The sequence below is a fragment of the Chelonoidis abingdonii genome, chromosome 7 (assembly GCF_003597395.2).
Source record: "Chelonoidis abingdonii isolate Lonesome George chromosome 7, CheloAbing_2.0, whole genome shotgun sequence".
Lineage (NCBI taxonomy): Eukaryota > Metazoa > Chordata > Testudines > Testudinidae > Chelonoidis > Chelonoidis abingdonii.
In genome coordinates this window covers 31,471,868-31,492,467 of record NC_133775.1, presented here as the reverse complement: position 1 = coordinate 31,492,467, position 20,600 = coordinate 31,471,868, and the positions used below count along the sequence as shown (strand labels likewise).

Genomic DNA, 20,600 nt, shown 5'->3' with positions numbered 1-20,600 from the left:
AAAAAGCCAAAAACCTGCAGAGGTTCCCACCCTTCCTTTTGAAAATCCTGTTTCCTGATTGGTCCTCTGGTCAGGTGTTTGGTTCCCTATGTAACCCCTTTACAGTAAAAGAAAATTAACCCTTACCTTACCTATCTATTTATGACATAGCCTACAATAATATGTTCCATTCAATAAGTAAAACCAAATGATGCATTATGATAAAAATCTATCACTATGAATATTACCAAAAGACATATGACTAACTGAAAAAGATACTTTATTTAGAAGCACATGGCAATTGACTCATCTTAGAGAGCCGCAATCTAAAGCTAAAAAAAATAAGCAGCAGAAAGCAGCAATCAGAAAGGCAAAGAGAGCAAAGTCAGAAATATGATCAATATAAACAACATTTTAATTAGTATTTTTGTTAGCCTGAAACATAGTTTGAAGGCACTCTCTCAGCAGTGAGCAGCAGGAACCAAATCCATCAATCTGTATTCAGATTCCAACAGATTTCTTTGCGGAGACATAATTTTTTTTTTGCCTGCCCACTTGCATGTCAGGGCCACCAAAGCTGGGATTTGCCACATCTTAGCTAGGTCTAGGATGGTCTGGTTAATTGGGAGTGCAATTTTGGAGGTAGATGAGGCATGGAAGATATCGATAAGCTAGTGGTGCGTATCTTTAAACCTCCTCCAATGGTATGTGGACGGTGTCCACTACTCTCTTCACCAGCTCGAGACATGTGGAAGTCATCCGCCATGGACGGTGGCAACAGCATGACTGCTTCGTCCAGTGAGGAAGAGGATATGGCCGTGACTGTGATCTCCTCCCCTGTGTCCACCTCTCGCTCCTCCACTTCCAAGGCATGCTATGATGTAGCCAAGGGGCATGCCTGGGAAACTGTTGGGCAATGCTCGGTGCCCTTGAGATGGGTTGGTGGTGTGCCACCCAGGTGTCCTAGTATGGCCCCTGCAGGGGCATATGGCCTGGCAGAGGTGCCCATGGGTAACCATACCAAGATGGTGGCAGTGCCATCTGGTGGTACAGTCACAGACCCTGTTGATATCGGGTCCTATATAAAGCTTGGGAGGAAGAAAGAGAAACCCCATCTGGCTCACTGTCCGATCCCTCATTTGACATCAGAGAGGCATGGTATGATTGTGTGGAAATCCCTTTGGTTGGCCATGCTCAGTGCTGTGATCTCGATAGCAAGGGGCAGAGAGTCAGGAGCTTCCGACATAGCCAGGTCACTTGCCTGATGAAATTTTGCCAGTACTGAGCATCCCAGCGTCAGTAGTGGTGCTGGGAGAGATGAGGACCTCACCCATACCGATCTTTCCAATGGCAGATGGGCCACTGCCGCTGGTGGTACCAATAACAACTTGCATACTGAGAATGTCTTAGAGCATTTGACCTTGTCTCTCTCTATTGAAGATTCAGTGCCCATACCCAAAGGATCTGTGGGCTTGTCAACAGTACCGCACACCAACAAACACAGATGGTGATCACTTTTGGCAATCCCTCAGGCTCACTGAGGGGACTTGAGTTTTTGACTTATGAGAGGAGTCCCAAGACCGTTTGATCCACTATCCTTCAAAGTTGAAGGTTGAGGGGAAGACTCACATCCGCCAGAGGGCTAGGGTCAGAGAGCTGCCTCCATGCAGATGATTTTCTGGTGGAGTTTTCTGACCTTGCGGGAATAGCTCAGTGGTTTGCGCATTAGCCTTCTAAATCCACAGTTGTGAGTTCAATCCTTGAGGGGGGCCATTTGGGGATTGGTCCTGCTTTGAGCAAGGGGTTGGACTAGATGATCTCTTGAGGTCCCTTCCAACCCTAATAATCTACGATTCTATGTAGAATCTCAGTCGCAGCTGCTGGCAGAGGGAACACTTTTTTTTGGACGTGGCCCTTGCCAAGGCAGCAAATGCACTGGGAGTGCACCGGGATTGACTTGCGGCAAGTGCGGCATTTCTTCAAGCCAGAGAGCTGGGAATACCCTTTCATGGGGTCTCCTCCCACCCACAAGGGGTCAACACAAGAATAATAGCTATTCTTTTTTCTTTTTTTTCTTTTTTTTTTTTTTTTTGAAGTCAAGGCCAAATACAAGTCAAAAGAAGGCTAAAGGATTTCTAAAAGCTAAAGAAAAGGCTACGTCTCTAACCACAGGCGTGTGAGAAGGAACTGAGGATGGCTAACCCACATGCACTGCTTAGCCTCATGCAACACCACGAGGAAACAGTGCATGTGCAGGCCCAGTGTACACTGCTACCAAAGTTCTCTGATCAGCGGCACAGGGATGCAGACACACTTACAGTGGAGCATCCATAGGGGCACCACTCAAAGAACCACCGTTAACTTACTCTTTGTTTCATACTGGTCCAGGCAAAACCCATGGCTAAGGTGGTAATATCAATCATAGCATACAGTTATCATGTATATCAGAGGCCTGCTTAGATGATTTAGCCAGGACTTTTCTTAGCTTATCTTTCAACAGACGGTGCTCAGTCCAGCACAAGCCAAGACAGGTTAAGTGAGCTGCTGTACAGCAACTGACACAACTGCATTTGGCTTAAGATGTGGACCTGTACTACAAAGAACTTCTGAAGTTTTATGACAACTCATAGCCATGCTGGAGGTAAATGATTTTTATTCTCATTGGGTCACTGATGACTATTTCTTACAACTCTCTGTCCCTCTCTCCTGTTGAATGTGGGTCGGCTTTTGTTTGCTTTATTTTAAAGGGCTTTGTAGCTACTAGGGTTCACAAAAGAGTGAATGATTCAAGTTTGTGTCCAAACTAAGTAAGATCTTTGAGGTAATTTTGAAAAATACAAGTAAGCGTGAATGAGTTTCTAATAAAAGTGTCTTCCAGGTATTTTTGGAAAAATAACTCAAAGGCCATTTCGGAGCTCCTAATAGGTGTTAGCTCAGCTGAGCTTCACTGAATTGAAAACTGGATCAAACGTACTCAGAGGAGCTAAGAAATACTGCAAGGAAAACAGGAATGAATGAAGAAGTTCAGTTTTCTAGGTAACTGGAAGCTTAAAATGATTCCAGTGATCTAAAAGGAGGGGCTAGAAGGTCCTATATCAACTCAGCAAAATAAGCCGGGGGAAATTTACATTAAAGAAAATTGCATACAGCATAAAACTGGTGTCCTACTACATAATTTACTTCCAATCCACCAATTATCTCTCCTTGTCCCCTAAATCCATCCTTCTTCCTCTCTGCAGTACTGACCATATATCTAGCTTTTTCCTATGACTGTCTGTCCCGGGAACTTATTTTGAGACACTTGAAATGTTCCAGCTTTTCATTATGATGTTGGCTTTGTTTATAACTTCTAAATATTTGTTCAAGACATATTGCTATACTGAGTAGAATTAGCTTTGCGTTCAACAGGAACAAACAGTCCAGTAGAATGAATGCAGTATGGGGTGAAGAGAAAATTCTAAAGAAACTACCAAAACTGTCTTCTTGCTCAAGGTAAATGATAATGACATTTGTTCAGTGCTTCATGATGAACTTATTCAGAGCCCTAAGTTAGTGGAAAATATCCACTTTGAGAAATACAGTTACTTTAGTCTGAGGCCTCTTACTTCCCAGGCTGCATGCGTCTCTTGTCAACAGCAGCAGCTGCTCCACTGCTATGGTCCTTTTCTCCCAATAGGCAGGGCTAATCATTTTGCTATTGGATTGCTGCTTCTTCCCACCGCCTTGCTATCATCACCTCTCTTTCTTTGGCTGTATTTTTCCTGCTGGCTATTTTATTATTCCATTTTCTGCAGATAATTTCCTCCCCCGCAGTGCCATCTGAGTTGCTTATTGGAGGAAGGGTGGAACAGATGACCGTGTAGCAGCCTTACTGGCTGGTTCTAGAAGGAATGGAGTCACAGCAACCAGCCCTTGACTGGCAGCCAAAAAATCCAAAATTTTGCAGGAAGACACAACAAGGGGTGGACAGAAAACCTGTGATTCCCCAGTTCTGGGAAGGACTTGAGGAAATCATGACAACTGACCACTCTGAATTTAGGAACACAGACTGCTACACTGAAGCAGAACAGTGATTCATCTAGTTTGGTACCGTGTCCAGGATCAAGAAGTAGATATCCTATGTAGGCAGGAATCGCTTAACCTGTCACCAAGAAAAGTTTCATCACCCCAAAAAGTTCGGGCTTGTCTACACAACCTAATAATTTGGGCTACAGAGGTGTGAACTGCAATGCACACCAAAGTACTCCATCTTCCTGATGGGGATGCTGCTAGTGTGAACTAAAAGGTATCTAGTTTGCATTAACAAAGGCCTGTTTGAAGAGGACTACATTAATGTGAACTAGGTACCTTTTACTTTGTGCTAGTAACAGCCATATGGTAGAGTTGAGCCCACAGAGGTTGCCTGAAGCTTGAAGGTGTTACATCCTTTCCAGAGTTTTTATTTTAAAAAAATATTGACTTATCAAATATTTACTATATAGTTGGCAGAAGCCTTGGTACGAAAATCACTTCAGTTTCTTTAAGTCAGTGATTCATATTGTCCATTGAAATACTGCTTTCTAAATTTAAATGATCCAAAATCCTGAAATAAAACCAAATATGTTTCAATCGTAGGTTCTCTCTCAGAGACAGACACACTGTTCAATTACTTGTTAAGAAAATAGCTCCCTATCCCCACTAATGATTATTCTTACTTTATTTTACTTATAACTAAGGGCTACTGAGGTGAAACAACAATGCAGAATCTTGATCCTGACTTGACAACATGCCACAAGCTGCTATAGCATTACCAGTAATGCTATATTTAGTTGATCCATGTTCACTTATATTACAGAAAAAATAGGCTAACAAGAGATTTGGGATCTGATTTTCAAAGTCAGGAATGTGCATTTGTGAGACTAATTCAGGCACATGATTTCATATGCAAATTGGACAACTGTATACTTTAACAGATCTAATTGGTCACTTGCATATGCAATTACATTTGTGAATTTACTCACAGTAACTGCATTGGCAAATTAGATGCACAACAGTGCACAACTAATTTTGCAAGTAATGTTTTTCTGTTAAGCTAAACACTGCAAGCAGAGCAACATTATGTAGTATGGGATTTTTAAAGAATAGGGTTTAAAGAAGAACTTAGAAATATTCAGGGACAGAGAGTGGACTGAAAACTTGCTGAACATTATATATAATACCAAACACTTCCTAATACAATTTTCCTTGAGATGTTCATTGCATTATGTTATTTCCTCTCTAGTAATTTATAACTCACCTAGCTGAATGAGCTTTTTATTCTTCTCATTTAAAATATATTTTTGGAGAGTTAACTTTGATACACATGAAAGTGGTGAAATGGAAGCACTATGTACAGCCAGGCATAACATGAATAAACGATATACTAGACAAGCATTACACATTGCTATGCCAATGCAGGTCAGTCCTAAGCCACCGTATCCCTTTTTATTCTAGTCTTTGACCTTTAAGCAGACTCTTCTATCATGCCAAGTAGTGTGGTAAATTAATCCTGTTACATAATGAAACAATATTAACTTTCTCCATATACGGAGAAAATGTCATTCTAATTATAAACTTATTTAATAAAGCTACATTATAATGGCAACCAATTCCATCTGTTCCTCCGGTTATATTTATAATAGCAAATTACTACTCTTTGTGGACATATGTACACACTCAAAATGCTTTTTCCTGAATAGTGCTGAACACACAATAAACTATCTAATACATTAAAACTGTTGAAGTGGCTAAAAACCCATACCATCATCTCCACAAATTAACTTACCTGATCTTGCAGTGACATAACAGGATTATTTTTGGTTGTATTGATATGCAGAACATGATATTTGTTCTTTGCACAAAGGTCATAGGCAATATTTGTGAAGGATGTGCTTGCAGTTTTAGGTACTCTGTTGTAAATGATCACCACATCATCATCTTCATCCAGAGTTGCATCTTGTCGAGGACCATCTATTGTATGACGTTGTTCTATTTCTCTGACTTCATGTCTTGCAATAGCTCTTTCTGTAAAGAGTAACAGAAAAACTAAGCTTTCAGTGATAATGAAGAAGTAGATAGTGATCTTGAAATTCAGTCCTTAGAATTAAAATGACAATAAAGGTTAAAAACCATCTTACTAATAAAAGAAAATAACTACTAATTGTTTGTTTAACGTCTGGATTTAAACTTTCCCATTCCCACTCAATGAGTTTTTATAGATTAAGCTAAATTATGCTTGGAGACAGAATATGTTGTCTGGAAACTGATAAACAGTGTATGATATTCTTTCCTCTGACTTATGTTAGCATTAAAAGAAGCTACCCTATTTTCTTTAAAAAGTTATCTCTGATGCTGTATCAAAATGGTAACACTTTCACAAGTCCCCCCCAAAATCCTATAAAATACACAGTACTCAGAAATGATACTAGGTAAAAGGAATAATTCAATCAAATATTAAAGTAAAGTATAAAATATGTATTTAAAAAAACCAGTAAAATCACTGACCATAGATGGTTTAGTCAATTAATGGTGAAGAGGCACTGGGAGTTTAAATAGAAGAACTATTGTTGTTATTCCAATTAAGACAACTCCCCATGTGTAAATACTACAATGTATGGTTTTGCAAATATCTAATTAGCTGTATTACACCCAAATTTGACAAGAAAAGAAACAGGAGACGCTTATGAAATTATTGACATTAGGGGGCAAAATTATTGCACTGAATACAAAACTATATCAAACACAAGGAAGAGAAAAAAAGCTACAAATAAAAATAAAAATTCCTTTTACAAGAAGGACAATGCTCTGGGCAATTGGTCTCCTCTTCAAATATCAAATCATTATGGCTCTACAGTATGGCAAACATACTTTGTGCTGACCCAGACAAAATTCAAAAGCTTTGTTCTATTCAGGCTAAGTAAAGCACCCACCACATTCACAATTTAAATTTCAAAACATCTTTTTAGAATTATGCATTATGATACTACTGGTCTTTAATGGTGTACCTTTTTTTCCCACATGGGTCAACAACAAGGTTTGAGCTCAGGATCAAGAGATTCACATCACAAACCTTTTCTACTTGAACTAAAGGAGTAATTGTTAGTAAAAATAAGCTGTTGTCCTTTACATAGAGTACTTCCTAGAGCAGTGGTCCCCAATTTTTTTCTGTCATGCTCCTCCCTTACCAGTAGTGGAATCTGTCCATGCTCCCTGGAAGCCCTGGTCAGAGGTGGGACCAGGAGCAGGGCCACAGTTGTAGCCAGAGGTGGGGCGGAAGCCAGGAGTGGGGCCGAAGCCAGGAGTGGGGCCAGAGCTGCAGCCACGGACTGAGGGCCTAAGGTTGGAAGCAGGCCTGAGACCAGGAGCTGTGGCCAGGGCTGGGTGGTGTTTCCTTCTTGCCCCCTGTAGGGGCTGGCCTGGTCCCCCATCGAAAGTTCCTACACACACACCCCAGAAGGGTGTGCCCCACAGTTTGGGGACCACTGTCCTAGAAGGACGTTATGACACACACTCAGTGCGGCACAGCTACATGCGACAACAGGGGAATGTTAGTTATGATCCTGGCTTCTCTTCCTGGCTGAAGGGCAGTGTGGTGTAGTGTTTAGAGCAGTGGTTACAGACCGCATACTACATATACTGATTTGGCACACTCATTCTGAAAGTCAGCGTGATAGAATAGGTGAGAGTCTGCTCTGTCATACTAGAGATCTGAATTATCGTCCCAGGTCTGCTTGAAGTGACCATGGGCAACTTCTCGATTATCTTACTTGTAAAATGGATAATACTTGTCTTCCTCTTAGCTTACGGATATGAAGCTTTGCTCAGTAGTAAGGGTTATGAACCAGTGAGACAAGTATCTAATATTCAATCCTGGCTCTCAGCCCAAGGCACTTTTCCTCTAGGCCAAATGGAGTTCAGGGAAAGTTTCTCGCTCCCCACTCTCATATATGCATAAGATTTTACCTGCAATGCAGGCAAGTGTGACAGGACTGCCAAATATGAGATTGTAATGAAGGATGCATGGCACTTAGTAGAACTGCATCCTCCCGCTCTCTTTTCTCATTCCCTATCTCCTCTTCCATCACTTTGGTCTTCACTTTTCTTCCTCCTCTTGTGCTCCTAACTCACCACCTCATACCGTTCTCCTTCACCCTACCTCTATACCACAGTTTAAATGTGAAATATTTAAAAAAAACAATGTAGAACTATCAAGCTTTGAGCACAAGTAGCCTATGAAACCAAATATTATCACTGCCCTCAGCTAACTCCTACAACTTCTCTCCTACTGTTTGTTACACTCATTTCCCAAGTCTTGTTTTCGACAGCAAACTCTTCAGGCAGTACCATCTCTTCCAAAGTACCTGTACAACTCCTAATACAAAGCCCCAATCCTGAATGGGGCCATTGGGTGCTACCACAATAATAATATTAAGAACAAAGAAGTACAGATGTATGCATCTCTTTCTGCTGTGCACAGTCTTGAACCGAGTAGTGCTGGCAGCACTGCAACCACTGACAGACGAGGTTTCCTCTTGCAGCCCAGATGGGTGTGAAACTGCCTGTAAACGATTCATGTATTTCTCAATTGACAACTCAAAGTCTAGTCTTACCCATTTGCCTGAACAGAAAGATCTAGAAAGAAGAATTTTGTGTTTTTTTTCCCCTAGAATAAGTCACTTACTTTAGCAAATAGCAGATTAAAGGAAACCTAATATTAACTTTTTAAAAAATAGTAACTTCACCTAGTTGTGTAATGATGTGGCTTATTAGCACATTTTGAATATCATTAAGCTAAAACTCCAGAAAGCTGCTTTGTTCCCTGAGTGATTTCAATTTGTGAAATAGCCTGCCTGGGAAGAGTATGTCTGGAGAACCAGTTAAATGACACCACCACAATGACACAAGATAGTGAAAGGATCTGTAGCTGAGCTGTTTACAACTCTTTTTGTTAACATACTGGATAAATGTCGTCTTTGTTAAGAACTCAACACCCTGGCACATTCAATTAAAAAGTTGGAACTCACAACAAAATGAGTTGTGATACCAAGGAAGTCTTCCAGTAAAATTAGGAAAGACCAGATTTAACATTCCTACGGTCTTGTCTAGCCAAAGTAGTTGTATCACTTAACTTTACAAGCACAATTAAACCGGTGCAACTCCTCTAGTACTGACTCTACAATACCAATATAGAAGTGCTTATACTAGTATAACTGCATTCATGCTAAGTGTTGTGCTGGTATAACTATTTCAGATTTTAAAAAAATAATACTCCTAACCAAATTAGTTATACTAGTATAAAAACTGCGCGTAGATCACAAAAGATAATCCCTTCGGCATGTGCAAATATCAAGAGTAGATGTGGAATCTGAATGGTTATACCACCACACAGCTGAAGGGAGCATGACACACATAGGTTCATCTTCCCCACTTCACACAAGACAGATACTGCTCTGTTGCCCATAGTGGCACAAATATGGAACAGTATCTCAGATGGCAGAAATCAAAAAGAGATAATCTGCACTTTTCTTACACCAGTGCAACATATCTACAGCAGGGTTTGTACCGGTGTAGCTACATCAATGCAAAGAACTCCAATGTAGACAAGATTAGAGTATGCTGAAAGAGGAGCTCTGTACATGTGCCAGTATACAGACATACAGCTTCACTGGAGGCAGAATCAGTAAGGAGGAAGGAAACAAACAAAGAAACCAACACATTCACATCCAGACACTCCTTTGAAGAAATTGCCAGAGAACTTTGAGCACTCAAGCTTACCATTTTGCACAAAAGTGTTGTAAGAATGCAACAAGCTTGAAAAAAACTGCTAAATCGTGCTTTTCAACCAGCTAAAGACATCGGCTATGGCTACACTAAGAGGCTTTTAGCAACATGGTGAGAACATACAAACGTTTAGCATATCCTTGCAATGCCGACTACCAAAGTGCCATGCAAATGCTTGTTCTCACTTTCTGGTGACATTGTAAATAAGAAGAGGGCAGCATTATCTCCTGTAAATGTAAACAAACTTGTTTGTGTTAGCGATTGGCTGAAAAAGAAGTCGGACTGAGTGGACTTGTAGGCTCTAAAGCAGTGGTTCCCAAACTGGGGTTCGTGAACCCCTGGGGGTTTGCAGAACATTACAAGGGGTTTGCAAGAAAAATTTCACTAACGGTGACCAGAGAACCCTGGCATTGGAGGCAGCACATGGGACCCAGTTGCAGGGCAGACAGCCCAAGCCCCAGGAAAAGCAGGGCCGGACAGTTGGGGCTGGCAGTCTGAGCCCTGCCCACCCCCGTCAGCGGGGGAGCTGGCAGCCCGAGCCTCAGGAAGAGTGGGGCCAGGCAGCCCGAGCCCTGCCCCCCGAGACCCAGTGCGGGGCTGGTAGCCCGAGCCCCAGGGAGAGTAGGGCCTGGCAGTTGGGGCTGGCAGCCCAAACCCCAGCGCTACGTGTGGAGCTGGCAGCCTGAGCCCCAAGGAGAGCAGGGCCAGGCAGTTGGGGCTGGCAGCCCGAGCCCTGGCGGTCAGCGGGACCTGCAACACAAGCTCAATGGGGTCCAGCAGCAGGAGCCCCACAGAGTGCAGATCCAGCAGACCAGACCCTGGCACGGGGCCAGTAGCCTGCGCCCTGTGGTGGGCAGAGTGGCAGCTGAGACCCCCAGACCCGCAAGTGGCAGCTGTCCTTATCAGACAGGGGAAGTTGGTATGGAGGGCAGAGTAAGCAGGGGCCACGCCGTACATGGGGGGGCGGGGTCCAAGCTAATTTGTCCCTTGCAGGACACCCTCGTAGGGAGAGACCTCATGGTAGAAGAAAAGCTGTTTGCTACCAAACCAGCCAGAAGCATGTTGAAGCCAGTGTAGCAGTGTCAAGGTGCCTCAGTAATTGTCATTCTCTCTGCAGCGCTGTTTTGCTTCAGTGACACTTCTCATTTTCTAGTTTGTTGGTTGTTAGCAGTCTCTCTGTGTTGTTTTTATTAGAACTTTTGTACACAAGTTCAATGGATAAGTGGCTGAAAAAGGAAAGTGTAAAGACGCAAGAATCAGCTAGTGTTTCCTCAAGTCCACACTGTTGAAAATCTAAGTCTAATGATTATGATGGTCCTGGAAAGTCACTTACAAAGAAAAAACGACGATTATATAAAATATGGCTTTACATGTATTGGTGATCAAGAACGTCCAAAACCACTGTGAGAGATTTGTGGTGATGTTCTAGCAAACAGCAGCCTCAAACCTTCTCTACTTCGGTGCCATTTAGAAACTAGGCAGCCTGCACAACTCAACAACCTTGTTGATTTTTATAAGTGAAAATTAGCTGAGAGGAAAAGTGACATTACCAGTTTTATATCCAAAGCAAGTACTGATAATGAAAATGCACTTGAAGCATCACACCGTGTGAGCTACTGAGTAGCAAAAGCAACAGAAGCCCATACCATAGCAGAGAGCTTGATTGGTCCATGCATAAAAGATGTAGTTCATAGCATGCTCGGAGAAACGACGGCAAAAAGGATTGACATGATACCTTTGTTAAATAATATGTTGTCACGAAGAATTAATGACATGTCAAATAATGTAGAGACCACAATTGTACAGAGAGTGAAATATAGTCCATATTACGCTATACAGTTAGAACTGGATGTAGCTAATCTAGCTCTTTTGCTACTGGTTTATACGTTATGTGAATTAAGGTCTAGTTGACAAAGACTTGTTGTTTTGCAGACCATTGGAAGAATATACAACTGGAGAAGATATCTTTAATCTGACTAATGCATATTTTCAAGAAAAGGAAATAGATTGGTCTCATTGCATAGGCATTTGCACTAATGGGGCCACATTAATGACAGGGAAGTATACCGGATTTGTAGCTTGAACAAAAAAGGTTGCATCAAAAGTCTCTTTGATTCATCGCAGCATCCATGGACAAGCCCTCGCAACAAAACGTATGCCTGAGGGACTGAAGGAAGTGCTGGACGATGCAGTGAAAATGGTGAATTTCATAAAGTCACGGCCAACAAATTCCAGAATATTTCACGTTCTTTGTGAAGAAATGGGTAGTATACACGATTGTCTGTTGACCCATACTGAAGTTAGATGGCTTTCATGGGGCAAAATCCTTGTGTGCTTGTTTGAGTTTAGAATGGAAATCCTAGTTTTTTTTTTTCACAACAGCAACCCTTTCCACCTTGCCAGCTGTATGGAAAATAATGTCTGGCTCCAGAGCCTAGCTTATTTAGCAGATATTTTCTCAAGAATTAACGACCTACATTTCTCTCTTCCAGGTCTCAATATAACAGTTTTCAATGTGCAAGAGCAATCTGAATCCATGATAAAGAAGTTGCAGTTCTGGGAAAGTTGTTTAGAAAACAATCAAACTGAGTGTTTCAGTAATCTTCATGACTTCCTGGCAGAACATAAACTTCAGTTGCATCAGTGCACTAAAACCAATATAACTGCACACCTAAAAGGACTTTGCACAACTTTCAGGGATTGCTTTCCAGCTATGTAAGGCAATGATGACTGGATTTGCAAGCCCTTTTGATGATACCACTTTCTCAACACAGATATTGAACACTGAAGAAAAAGAAATTGAATGAGATCTCCTCCTGTGATTACGAACTGAAAAAGAGTTCCAGAAATCTGTCACCATTCAACTTTTGGCTGAGTTTAAGAAATGAGTACCCCCTTCTGGCAGAAAATGCTGCTGCAGTTTTGTTACCATTTTCAACAACACACTTATGCGATAGAGCATTTTCTTCGTAAGCACATCTGAAAACGAAATACAGAAACAGACTTGATGCCAAACCAGATCTGAGACTTTATCTTTCTCCAGTGGTTCCGGACTTCCAAGAGTTATGTAGAGCAAAGCAAGCGCATCCATCACACTGAGGAAATTTAAACTTAAAACACTGAAAATATTCATTTTTAGAAGGGGATTCACAAGATTTCACAATTTAGAGAAATGGGTTCATGGGCTCTTAAAGTTTGGGAACCACTGTTCTAAAGTTCTATTTTGTTTTTGAGTGCAGTTATGTAACAAAAAAATCTACATTTGTAAATTGCACATTCACAACAAAGATTACACTACAGTACTTGTATGAGATGAACTGAAAAATACTATTTATCATTTTTACAGTGCAAAAATTTATAATAAAAATAATGTACTTTGTATTATGTTGTAATTGAAATCAATATATATGAAAATGTAGAAAACATCGAAAAAAATTAAATAGGATACCAATTGAAATTTAACAGTGCAATTAAAACTGCAATTAATTTTTTTAATCACAATTTTATTTAGTTAATCACATGAGTTAGCTGTGATTAATCGACAGCACTAAATTAAATCAGTTTTAGAACTATTTGAGCTAAACTGGTGAGAACGCATGTGTGGACATTAATTTAAATTGGTCTTTTACTGGTTAAATTTGAACCTGTAAATTTAGTTAAACCAGTGAACTGTGTGTAGATCAGGCATAAGGGTCAAGTTAGGTTAACGCTCTCTTAGTAGAAAGAGATCCTGCAGGCCAAAAGATGGCCTCCCTCAGGGACACCTCTGTATTCCCACTGCCTTCAATTTAAACCTAGCTTTATAATTAAGCTAAATCATATAAGCCAGATATTAACTGAAATATGAATGTCCAACAAAAGGTTTTGCACTGGCTTAACTAAATAGTTTAAAAACCACACTTTCACTTAAATCCATGTAACATTGAATACGGACAAGGAAGGCCTTAGTCTTTGTAACAATATACTATTCTGTTGATGCAAAAGAAGAAATATTCTCTAGCCTCTTAATGTGCTGGCTCTTAGTACCAACAGGAATAAAAGCAGTAAAGTCTGTGTCTCCTTAGAGCAAGTAGATATGACTCAGTTTATACAAGAAACAGATATATTTAGTCACTTGTAAGACTTTAAACCTACTATGGAAACATCCATCATATATTCATTTTCCTTTCCCAAACTGTAATGGCAAAATTATTCTTCATCCAGATAAAATTGCTCTTCTGTGCTCTTTACTTGTGTGCAAATTTCCACTGATATCAATGAAAATTCACACACAAAAGATATAATATATGCATTGGGAGCCGAAGAGAAGATTTTGTTGATCGTTCACCCTCAAAGAAAATTGCCTGCTGGAATGCAACAGTTGAAAAGGCAGCCCCCAATGAGAGAGACATCAGTACATATAGTTTTGAAGGAAACAGAACAGTGACATTCCTCTAAACAGGTTTGAAAACTCAGCTTCAGAATTTTTTTTTAAATAAATAACTCTTAAAACTAATCACTGTAATTTTCTTTAACAATACTTGTTAGCATCCTTTCCATTCTCAAAAAACTCTTGCCTTTTTAGTCATTAAAAACTAAGTTTACAATAATATTTAGTTCATACATGCAAGTCCTAACTAGGAACAAAGTAGTATGTTCTCAAACTAAATTTAAAGATATACACTCTGCTTAAAGAGTAATGAACTAAATTTAACAAATCTTAAATTTACTTTATAGAGCAATTTTTATCCTGAAGGCTCTAAAAGAACCAGGATTTAAGTTTACTTTTGTTGAGACCCTGTCCTTCCCCACAGCCTAACAGTATCAGAGTATCTGAGCATAAAATTAATTTTTTTGAAGGAGATTATATCTGAGTTTCTTCTGTCTCCCAATATAGTTATTGAAGTTAATTGAATAACTAGCAGAACCCAAATACACATCCCGCCTCCCTAACGGACATTATTCTTAAATTGGATTAAGGAAACTGAAGTGGATGTATTTACCAGCTCTCAGATCTTGCAGAATCTTATTCAATCTACTTTTATTTTTAAGAACAATCTGATCATATGAGATATTCTAATGCCAGAAGCTTTTAATTTAATGTCCATGCTGAAGTACTTGTTGATTCAAAAGAGCTTGCTTTTGTCCACTTCATCTTGGCTATGATGACGGAAACAGAGAAGTTTTTGTAAGGCTTAGAGTTCTAGAGGCACAGTACAGAGCTAATAAAAAAAAAAAAAGAATGACAGACTCGTAGTCAAGCATATAAAAAGTTTACTCCAAAATTATGATTTTAGGAAGTAAAGACCATCTGTTCTGAAAAAATAACAGGGCATAGCAGTGCCCCCTTTGCTCCTGCCTCTGCTTTGCTCCAAAAACCACTCCGAGACCTTCTAGCTCAGCACCAGTGCAGTTTATTTACAGTGCGCAATTCCCACCACCTCCTCACCCCAAGCAGCTTGGGGGATTCAGCCTTAGGGACTTCTCAGTCTCTGCAGCCAGGAGAGAAGAGCTCCCACTCTCTTTCCATTCTCTGACTTCCCCTTTTCTGTCTCCCCCCACCCCCCGTCTTCCTTCCTCTGAGGCTTTTATGCAGCCCCAGGCTATTTAGGGGGACAGCTGTTTCCCCTTTGTCAATCAGGTAAAGGTGTCTCTAGCCAGTTCCAATTTATCTCCCTTAACTGGAGTTGATGTGACAGAGGGCTGGCTCAGGAGTCCCAGCTCTAACCACTCCTTTCACACAGATTTTATTTAAAAAAAAAAAAAAAAAGCTGTTCAAAATTGAGCTTCTGAGTTCCAAAATAAGTGGGAAGTTATAAGCATCTGTCTGTAAAACAGGAACTGTCCCTCACTGGGCACAGCTGAGTGAATGTATAACTGGTGTGTTCCTATAATCTCAGTTCCAACGTTTTGCTTATCTCACATTTCTAAAGGTATTTTAGAGCTGGGACTTGTGGGGATTATTGAGACAATGCCTGTGGATTGACCCACTGGGTGCTGTAGCAGGAAGAGGGCCTGAAACATAGGCTCTTGAATCAGAGGCCTAGTATGTGGGCTGAGCTAAAGTAGTGGTCAAGACTTTGCTGATATAAAGCAAAATCAGACTGTAAGTTAGAAGCAGACCCAGCTGAAGAACGGGGCTGATACTGCAAAAACGCACATTCCTAAGAAGTGCTAGGCACAGAGCATTCACACAAACACAATCCAGAAGGGTGGTACCAGAACACCTTGGTACCAACACATTCCCTAAAGATAACAGGAACACGCTGACCCATCCTAAAGAAGATCAGGATGACAGTGTGATGGACAGAGATGTACAGGATGATGGGTGGTAACTAGTTATGTCAGAGGGTGTAAACTAACTACACCAGAGGGGCAGTACATAACTAGTTTGTACTGATGTATAAAATGGGGTCTCAAAGGCAGTGTCTCTGGCCAACCTAGGGGGGAATGGAAAGTCCCACCATTCACTGAGCTGTGCCTGCTGTCACGAGCATATACGTGCTAGTGTAACTGTAAACATTGATCCGGGGAGCTAGGACTGTGCTTCATCGACAATAAACCTGGTCAGATGCCTTCATATCATAATGGATCTGGGCGGTTTGCTCGAGGTCTGCTGTGCCAGCTGTCTGCACAGAGCTGGGAAGGTACACAGAGAGAATACATACACACACAGCCGAATATCTGACCACAGCTGCTTTAATTGGTATCAGAGTTATAGTCTAAACATTAGTTTCAAACTGGTAGTGATCTGATCCTACCTATAGATCAGTAACTGTGATTCTTCGATATGTGTTGTCTACATACATTCTTCTTCTGGGTGTGCATTTTCCCCGTTCACTCGAGATAAGTTTCTGGTCAGCAGCCGTTGGCATCATGCATCCATCCTGTGTGTCTTGTGCTTGTGGATATAAAAGACTGGCCTAATTACAAATACCAAATCCAGTTTTATAAGCCTCTGTAGTAGCAGGGAAGGAGGGAAAGTTGTTGCATACATACGGATACGGTTAAGATTTTGTCACTGTTAGTTTTAGTAAAGTCATGGACAGGTCATGGGCAATAAACAAAAATTCACTGGAGTCTGTGACCTGTCTGTGACGTTACTAAAAACAACCGGGGGGCAAGGCTAGTTTGGGGGAGGAATGGAGTCCCATGGGGGGCGATAGGACTGACAGGCCAAGCCCCAGCTTCAACAGTGTGAAAGTAGAATTAATTATATTGTAAAAATAAGAATGGATTAAAGAAATGTTGTCTGCACCTTTACGCAAAATTGTTGGAATGTTGCAATCCAGGTGTCAGGAACACAGACATTAGCATAGAACAATTGCACCGTTTAAGGGCAATTGGAAAAGTATTAGCCTTAGATCGATAGCAATCAGTAAGGACGTGGAATATGCATGCTGTGTCACAGGTGGTTTTTCCTGTCTGTTGCTTTCTTTGTCCCTTTGTCTAAACTCCTGCCCTTTTATCTGTATAAATAAGATAGTTTGTGTCTTGTATGGTGCTCACATTATCTGGTAAATCTTTAGCAATGAGGTGCCTAATAAAAGAGGTCTACACCCTGTGATTTGAGTCTACATTGACAATTTGGCAGGTTTCATCGAGAGGCAACCGTTCACTGGGCTGGTGTGATTCCGAAATTTTTGTAGATGACGGGCAAGCCGGCACTGGGATTGCCGAGTGGCCTCCATAAATGGAAAGGCGAACAAACCAAGTGAAGTCTACGCCATCTGACAAAGACCGGTTTTACTCCCTTTGTCATGTTTGTTCTTTCGAGATGGGTTGCTCATATCCATTCCAAGTGTGTGCGCAGCGCCGCGTGCCGTTCTCCGGAAGAATTTCCCCTACACAACCGGCGGGTCGGCAGGCGCCCCTGGCGTGGCCGCCTTTGCGGCACCGCATATATACCCTGCCGCGAGCCGTCCTCAGTTCCTTCTTGCCGGCTACTCAACAGTGGGGAAGGAAGAGCGCGTGTGGAATGGCTATGATCAACACATCTCGAAAGAACAACATTAAAAGGTGGAGTAACTGTCTTTTCTTCTTCGGTGCTTGCTCATATCCATTCCATGTAAGGTGATCCAAGCTTACCTAGGCGGGGTCGGCAGTGGAGACTGCCAATGCAAAACCAAAACAAGAGCTGCATCTGTCCTGGACCTTGTTGCACCAAGGCGTAATGGCAGAGAAGTTCACGGAGACATGTAGCTGCCGGCATATGTGTGGATAGGAAGACGAGCGAGAAAGGCAATCAGAGGATGGAGACTCTGGTGGAATGGGCGGTCACTCGCCTGAGAGGCGTAGCATAAATCATAGCACGCCTAATGCAGGCCGTACCCAGGACGAGATTGTTTGAGAGAGACAGGTCGACCTTTCATCCTGTCCTGCCACGCAACCAAAAAGTTGGGTCGTCTGCGGAAGGGTCGGGTCGGTCGATGTAGAACGCCAGCGTCTACGAACATCAAGTGAGTGTAGGCTCTGCTCTCTACGATTCGTAGGTTTAGGATAAAGACGGGAGGAATATGTTTGGTTAAAGGTGACAGGAGGAGACCACCATGGAAGAGCCGATCGGCGCACAGCTGCACCTTGTCTGTGATATTGTGTTAAGGTGGGTCCACCACAGCGCGGAAGCTCCGAACTCTTCCTGGCGATGTAATGCCAGAACGCCAACTTCCACGAATAGATACAGAAGAGAGCAGGTTGCCAAGGGTTCGAAGGGGAGGGCCCATTAGCCGCGAGAGAAACCAGATGAGTCCAGGAAGGGGGGGGCGGCGGACCTGGGGGAACAGGCATCCAGCCTTGAGGAACCTCGAGATCCCATCGGGTGAGAGAAGACGGAGGAAGGCCTTCTCCTGGATTGGAACGTCGAAGGCAGTCAGGTGCACGCGCAAGGATGAGAGTGCGAGGCCGCTGTTTGAGGTGCATAGGATTCCAAAATCACATGGAATGGAGCCTGGTAGGTGTTACTTGTTTGCGTCTGACACCAGCAGGAGGAACCTCTTCCACTTCGCCACGTAGATAATCTGGTTGCAGGCTTTCTGTTCCGGAGAACTTGCTGACCGGGAGAGCAGGCAGCTCTAAGCGGCTCAACAGCCAGGAACCACGTATCAGGTGGAGGGATTGGAGTTGGGATGGAGAAGCCGCCGTGGTCCTGGGATACAGGTCCTGAATGGATTTGCCAACGGGGCTGACATTGATAGTCCAGCAGCGGGGAACAGTCTGGCGAGGCCAGCCGGGGCGATCAGAATACTGAGCCTTGTCCCTGGCATTTCACCAGGACTTTGTGTACAGCGGAAAAGGTGGGAAGGCATATAGAAGGTGGGTCAACCAGGACAGGAGGAAGGCGTCCGAGATCGAACCCCGGGCGAGACTGCGAAAGGAGCAGAACCTGGTGCACTTCCTGTTGCTGCGTGAGGCGAAGAGGTCGATCTGGGGAAAGCCCCACCTCCGGAAGAGAGAATGGGCTATGTCCGGGTGGAGGGACCACTCGTGGCCTAGAAAGGACCTGCTGAGGTGGTCCGCTAACGAGTTTTGGACTCCTGGAAGGAAGGAGGCCACTAGATCCATGGAGTGGGCTATACACAACTCCCATAGCCTGATCGCCTCCTGACAAAGAGGGAGAGAGCGGGTCCCTCCCTGCTTGTTTATATAGTGCATCGCGGTGGTGTTGTCCGTGAGCACTAAGACACAACGGCCTCGCAGGTGACGAAGAAAGGCCTGACAGGCGAGGGGGACCACTTGGAGCTCCCGGATGTTTATATGCAGCGGCAGCTCCTGAGCAGACCAGAGGCCTTGTGTCCAACGAGACCCCATGTGAGCCCCCCAGCCCAGAGAGGATGCGTCCATTGTCACCGATATGGACGGTTGCCTGGGGTGGAACGGCATGCTGGCACACATCAGGGAGGGGTCTTGCCACCAGTGGAGGGAGTGCAATACGCTCTGTGGGAGTGTGACGACGACGTCCATGCTGTGCCTGTGTGGGCGGTAAACGGAGGCTAACCAGATTTGCAGGGGACGAAGGCGGAGCTTGGCATTCTTGGTGACAAAGGTGCAGGCCACCATGTGACCGAGGAGGCTGAGATAGACTCGGGCCGAGGTCGTGGGAAAGGCAAGTAGGCTCTCTATGGCGGAGACTATTGCCTGGAACCGGCTGGGCGGGAGCGAGGCTGTCGTGAGCGTGGAGTCCAAGACAGCCCCAATGAATTCTATCCTCTGAGTTGGAACGAGGATGGACTTGTCGAAATTGAGCAAGAGGCCCAAAGCTTCGAACAGCTCCCTGATAACGGCTATGTGCGCGGCGACCTGTGCCTCTGACGACCCGCGAACAAGCCAGTCGTCCAGGTAAGGGAAGACACATATGCCTTGCCGACGGAGGAAAGCGGCCACTACTGCCATACATTTTGTGAAAACACGCGGGGCAGAGGAAAGGCTGAAGGGGAGGACCGTGAATTGGTAGTGGCAGTCCCGTACCACAAAGCGCAGGTAGCGTCTGTGCGGGGGGTAGATTGATACATGAAAGTACGCGTCCTTCATATCGAGAGCTGCGAACCAGTCCCCCGGATCCAGGGACGGGATAATAGACCCCAAGGATACCATGCGGAACGTCAACTTCTTTAAGAAGGCGTTGAGACCGCGGAGATCCAGGATGGGTCGGAGACCTCCTTTCGACTTGGGGATTAAAAAATAGCAGGAGTAAAACCCTCTGCCCCTGAGATCTCGAGGTACCTCCTCTATGGCTCCGATTTCGAGAAGCGTGTGGACCTCCTGGCAGAGGAGATGCTCGTGAGAGGGGTCCCTGAAGAGGGACGGGGAGGATGGGTGGGAGGGAGGAGGCGAAATAAACTACAGAT

General features: G+C 43.2%; 1 protein-coding gene across 1 annotated transcript in view; it reads right to left on the bottom strand.

Moving 5' to 3' along the window:
• Positions 1-20,600, bottom strand: part of HS2ST1 (heparan sulfate 2-O-sulfotransferase 1) — a 178,914-nt gene that overhangs the window by 31,551 nt on the left and 126,763 nt on the right. Inside the window, exon 2 of the mRNA XM_075067773.1 lies at positions 5,783-6,021. Within this exon, the coding sequence (XP_074923874.1) occupies positions 5,783-6,021 (239 nt within the window). The remainder of the gene's footprint in view (positions 1-5,782; positions 6,022-20,600) is intronic.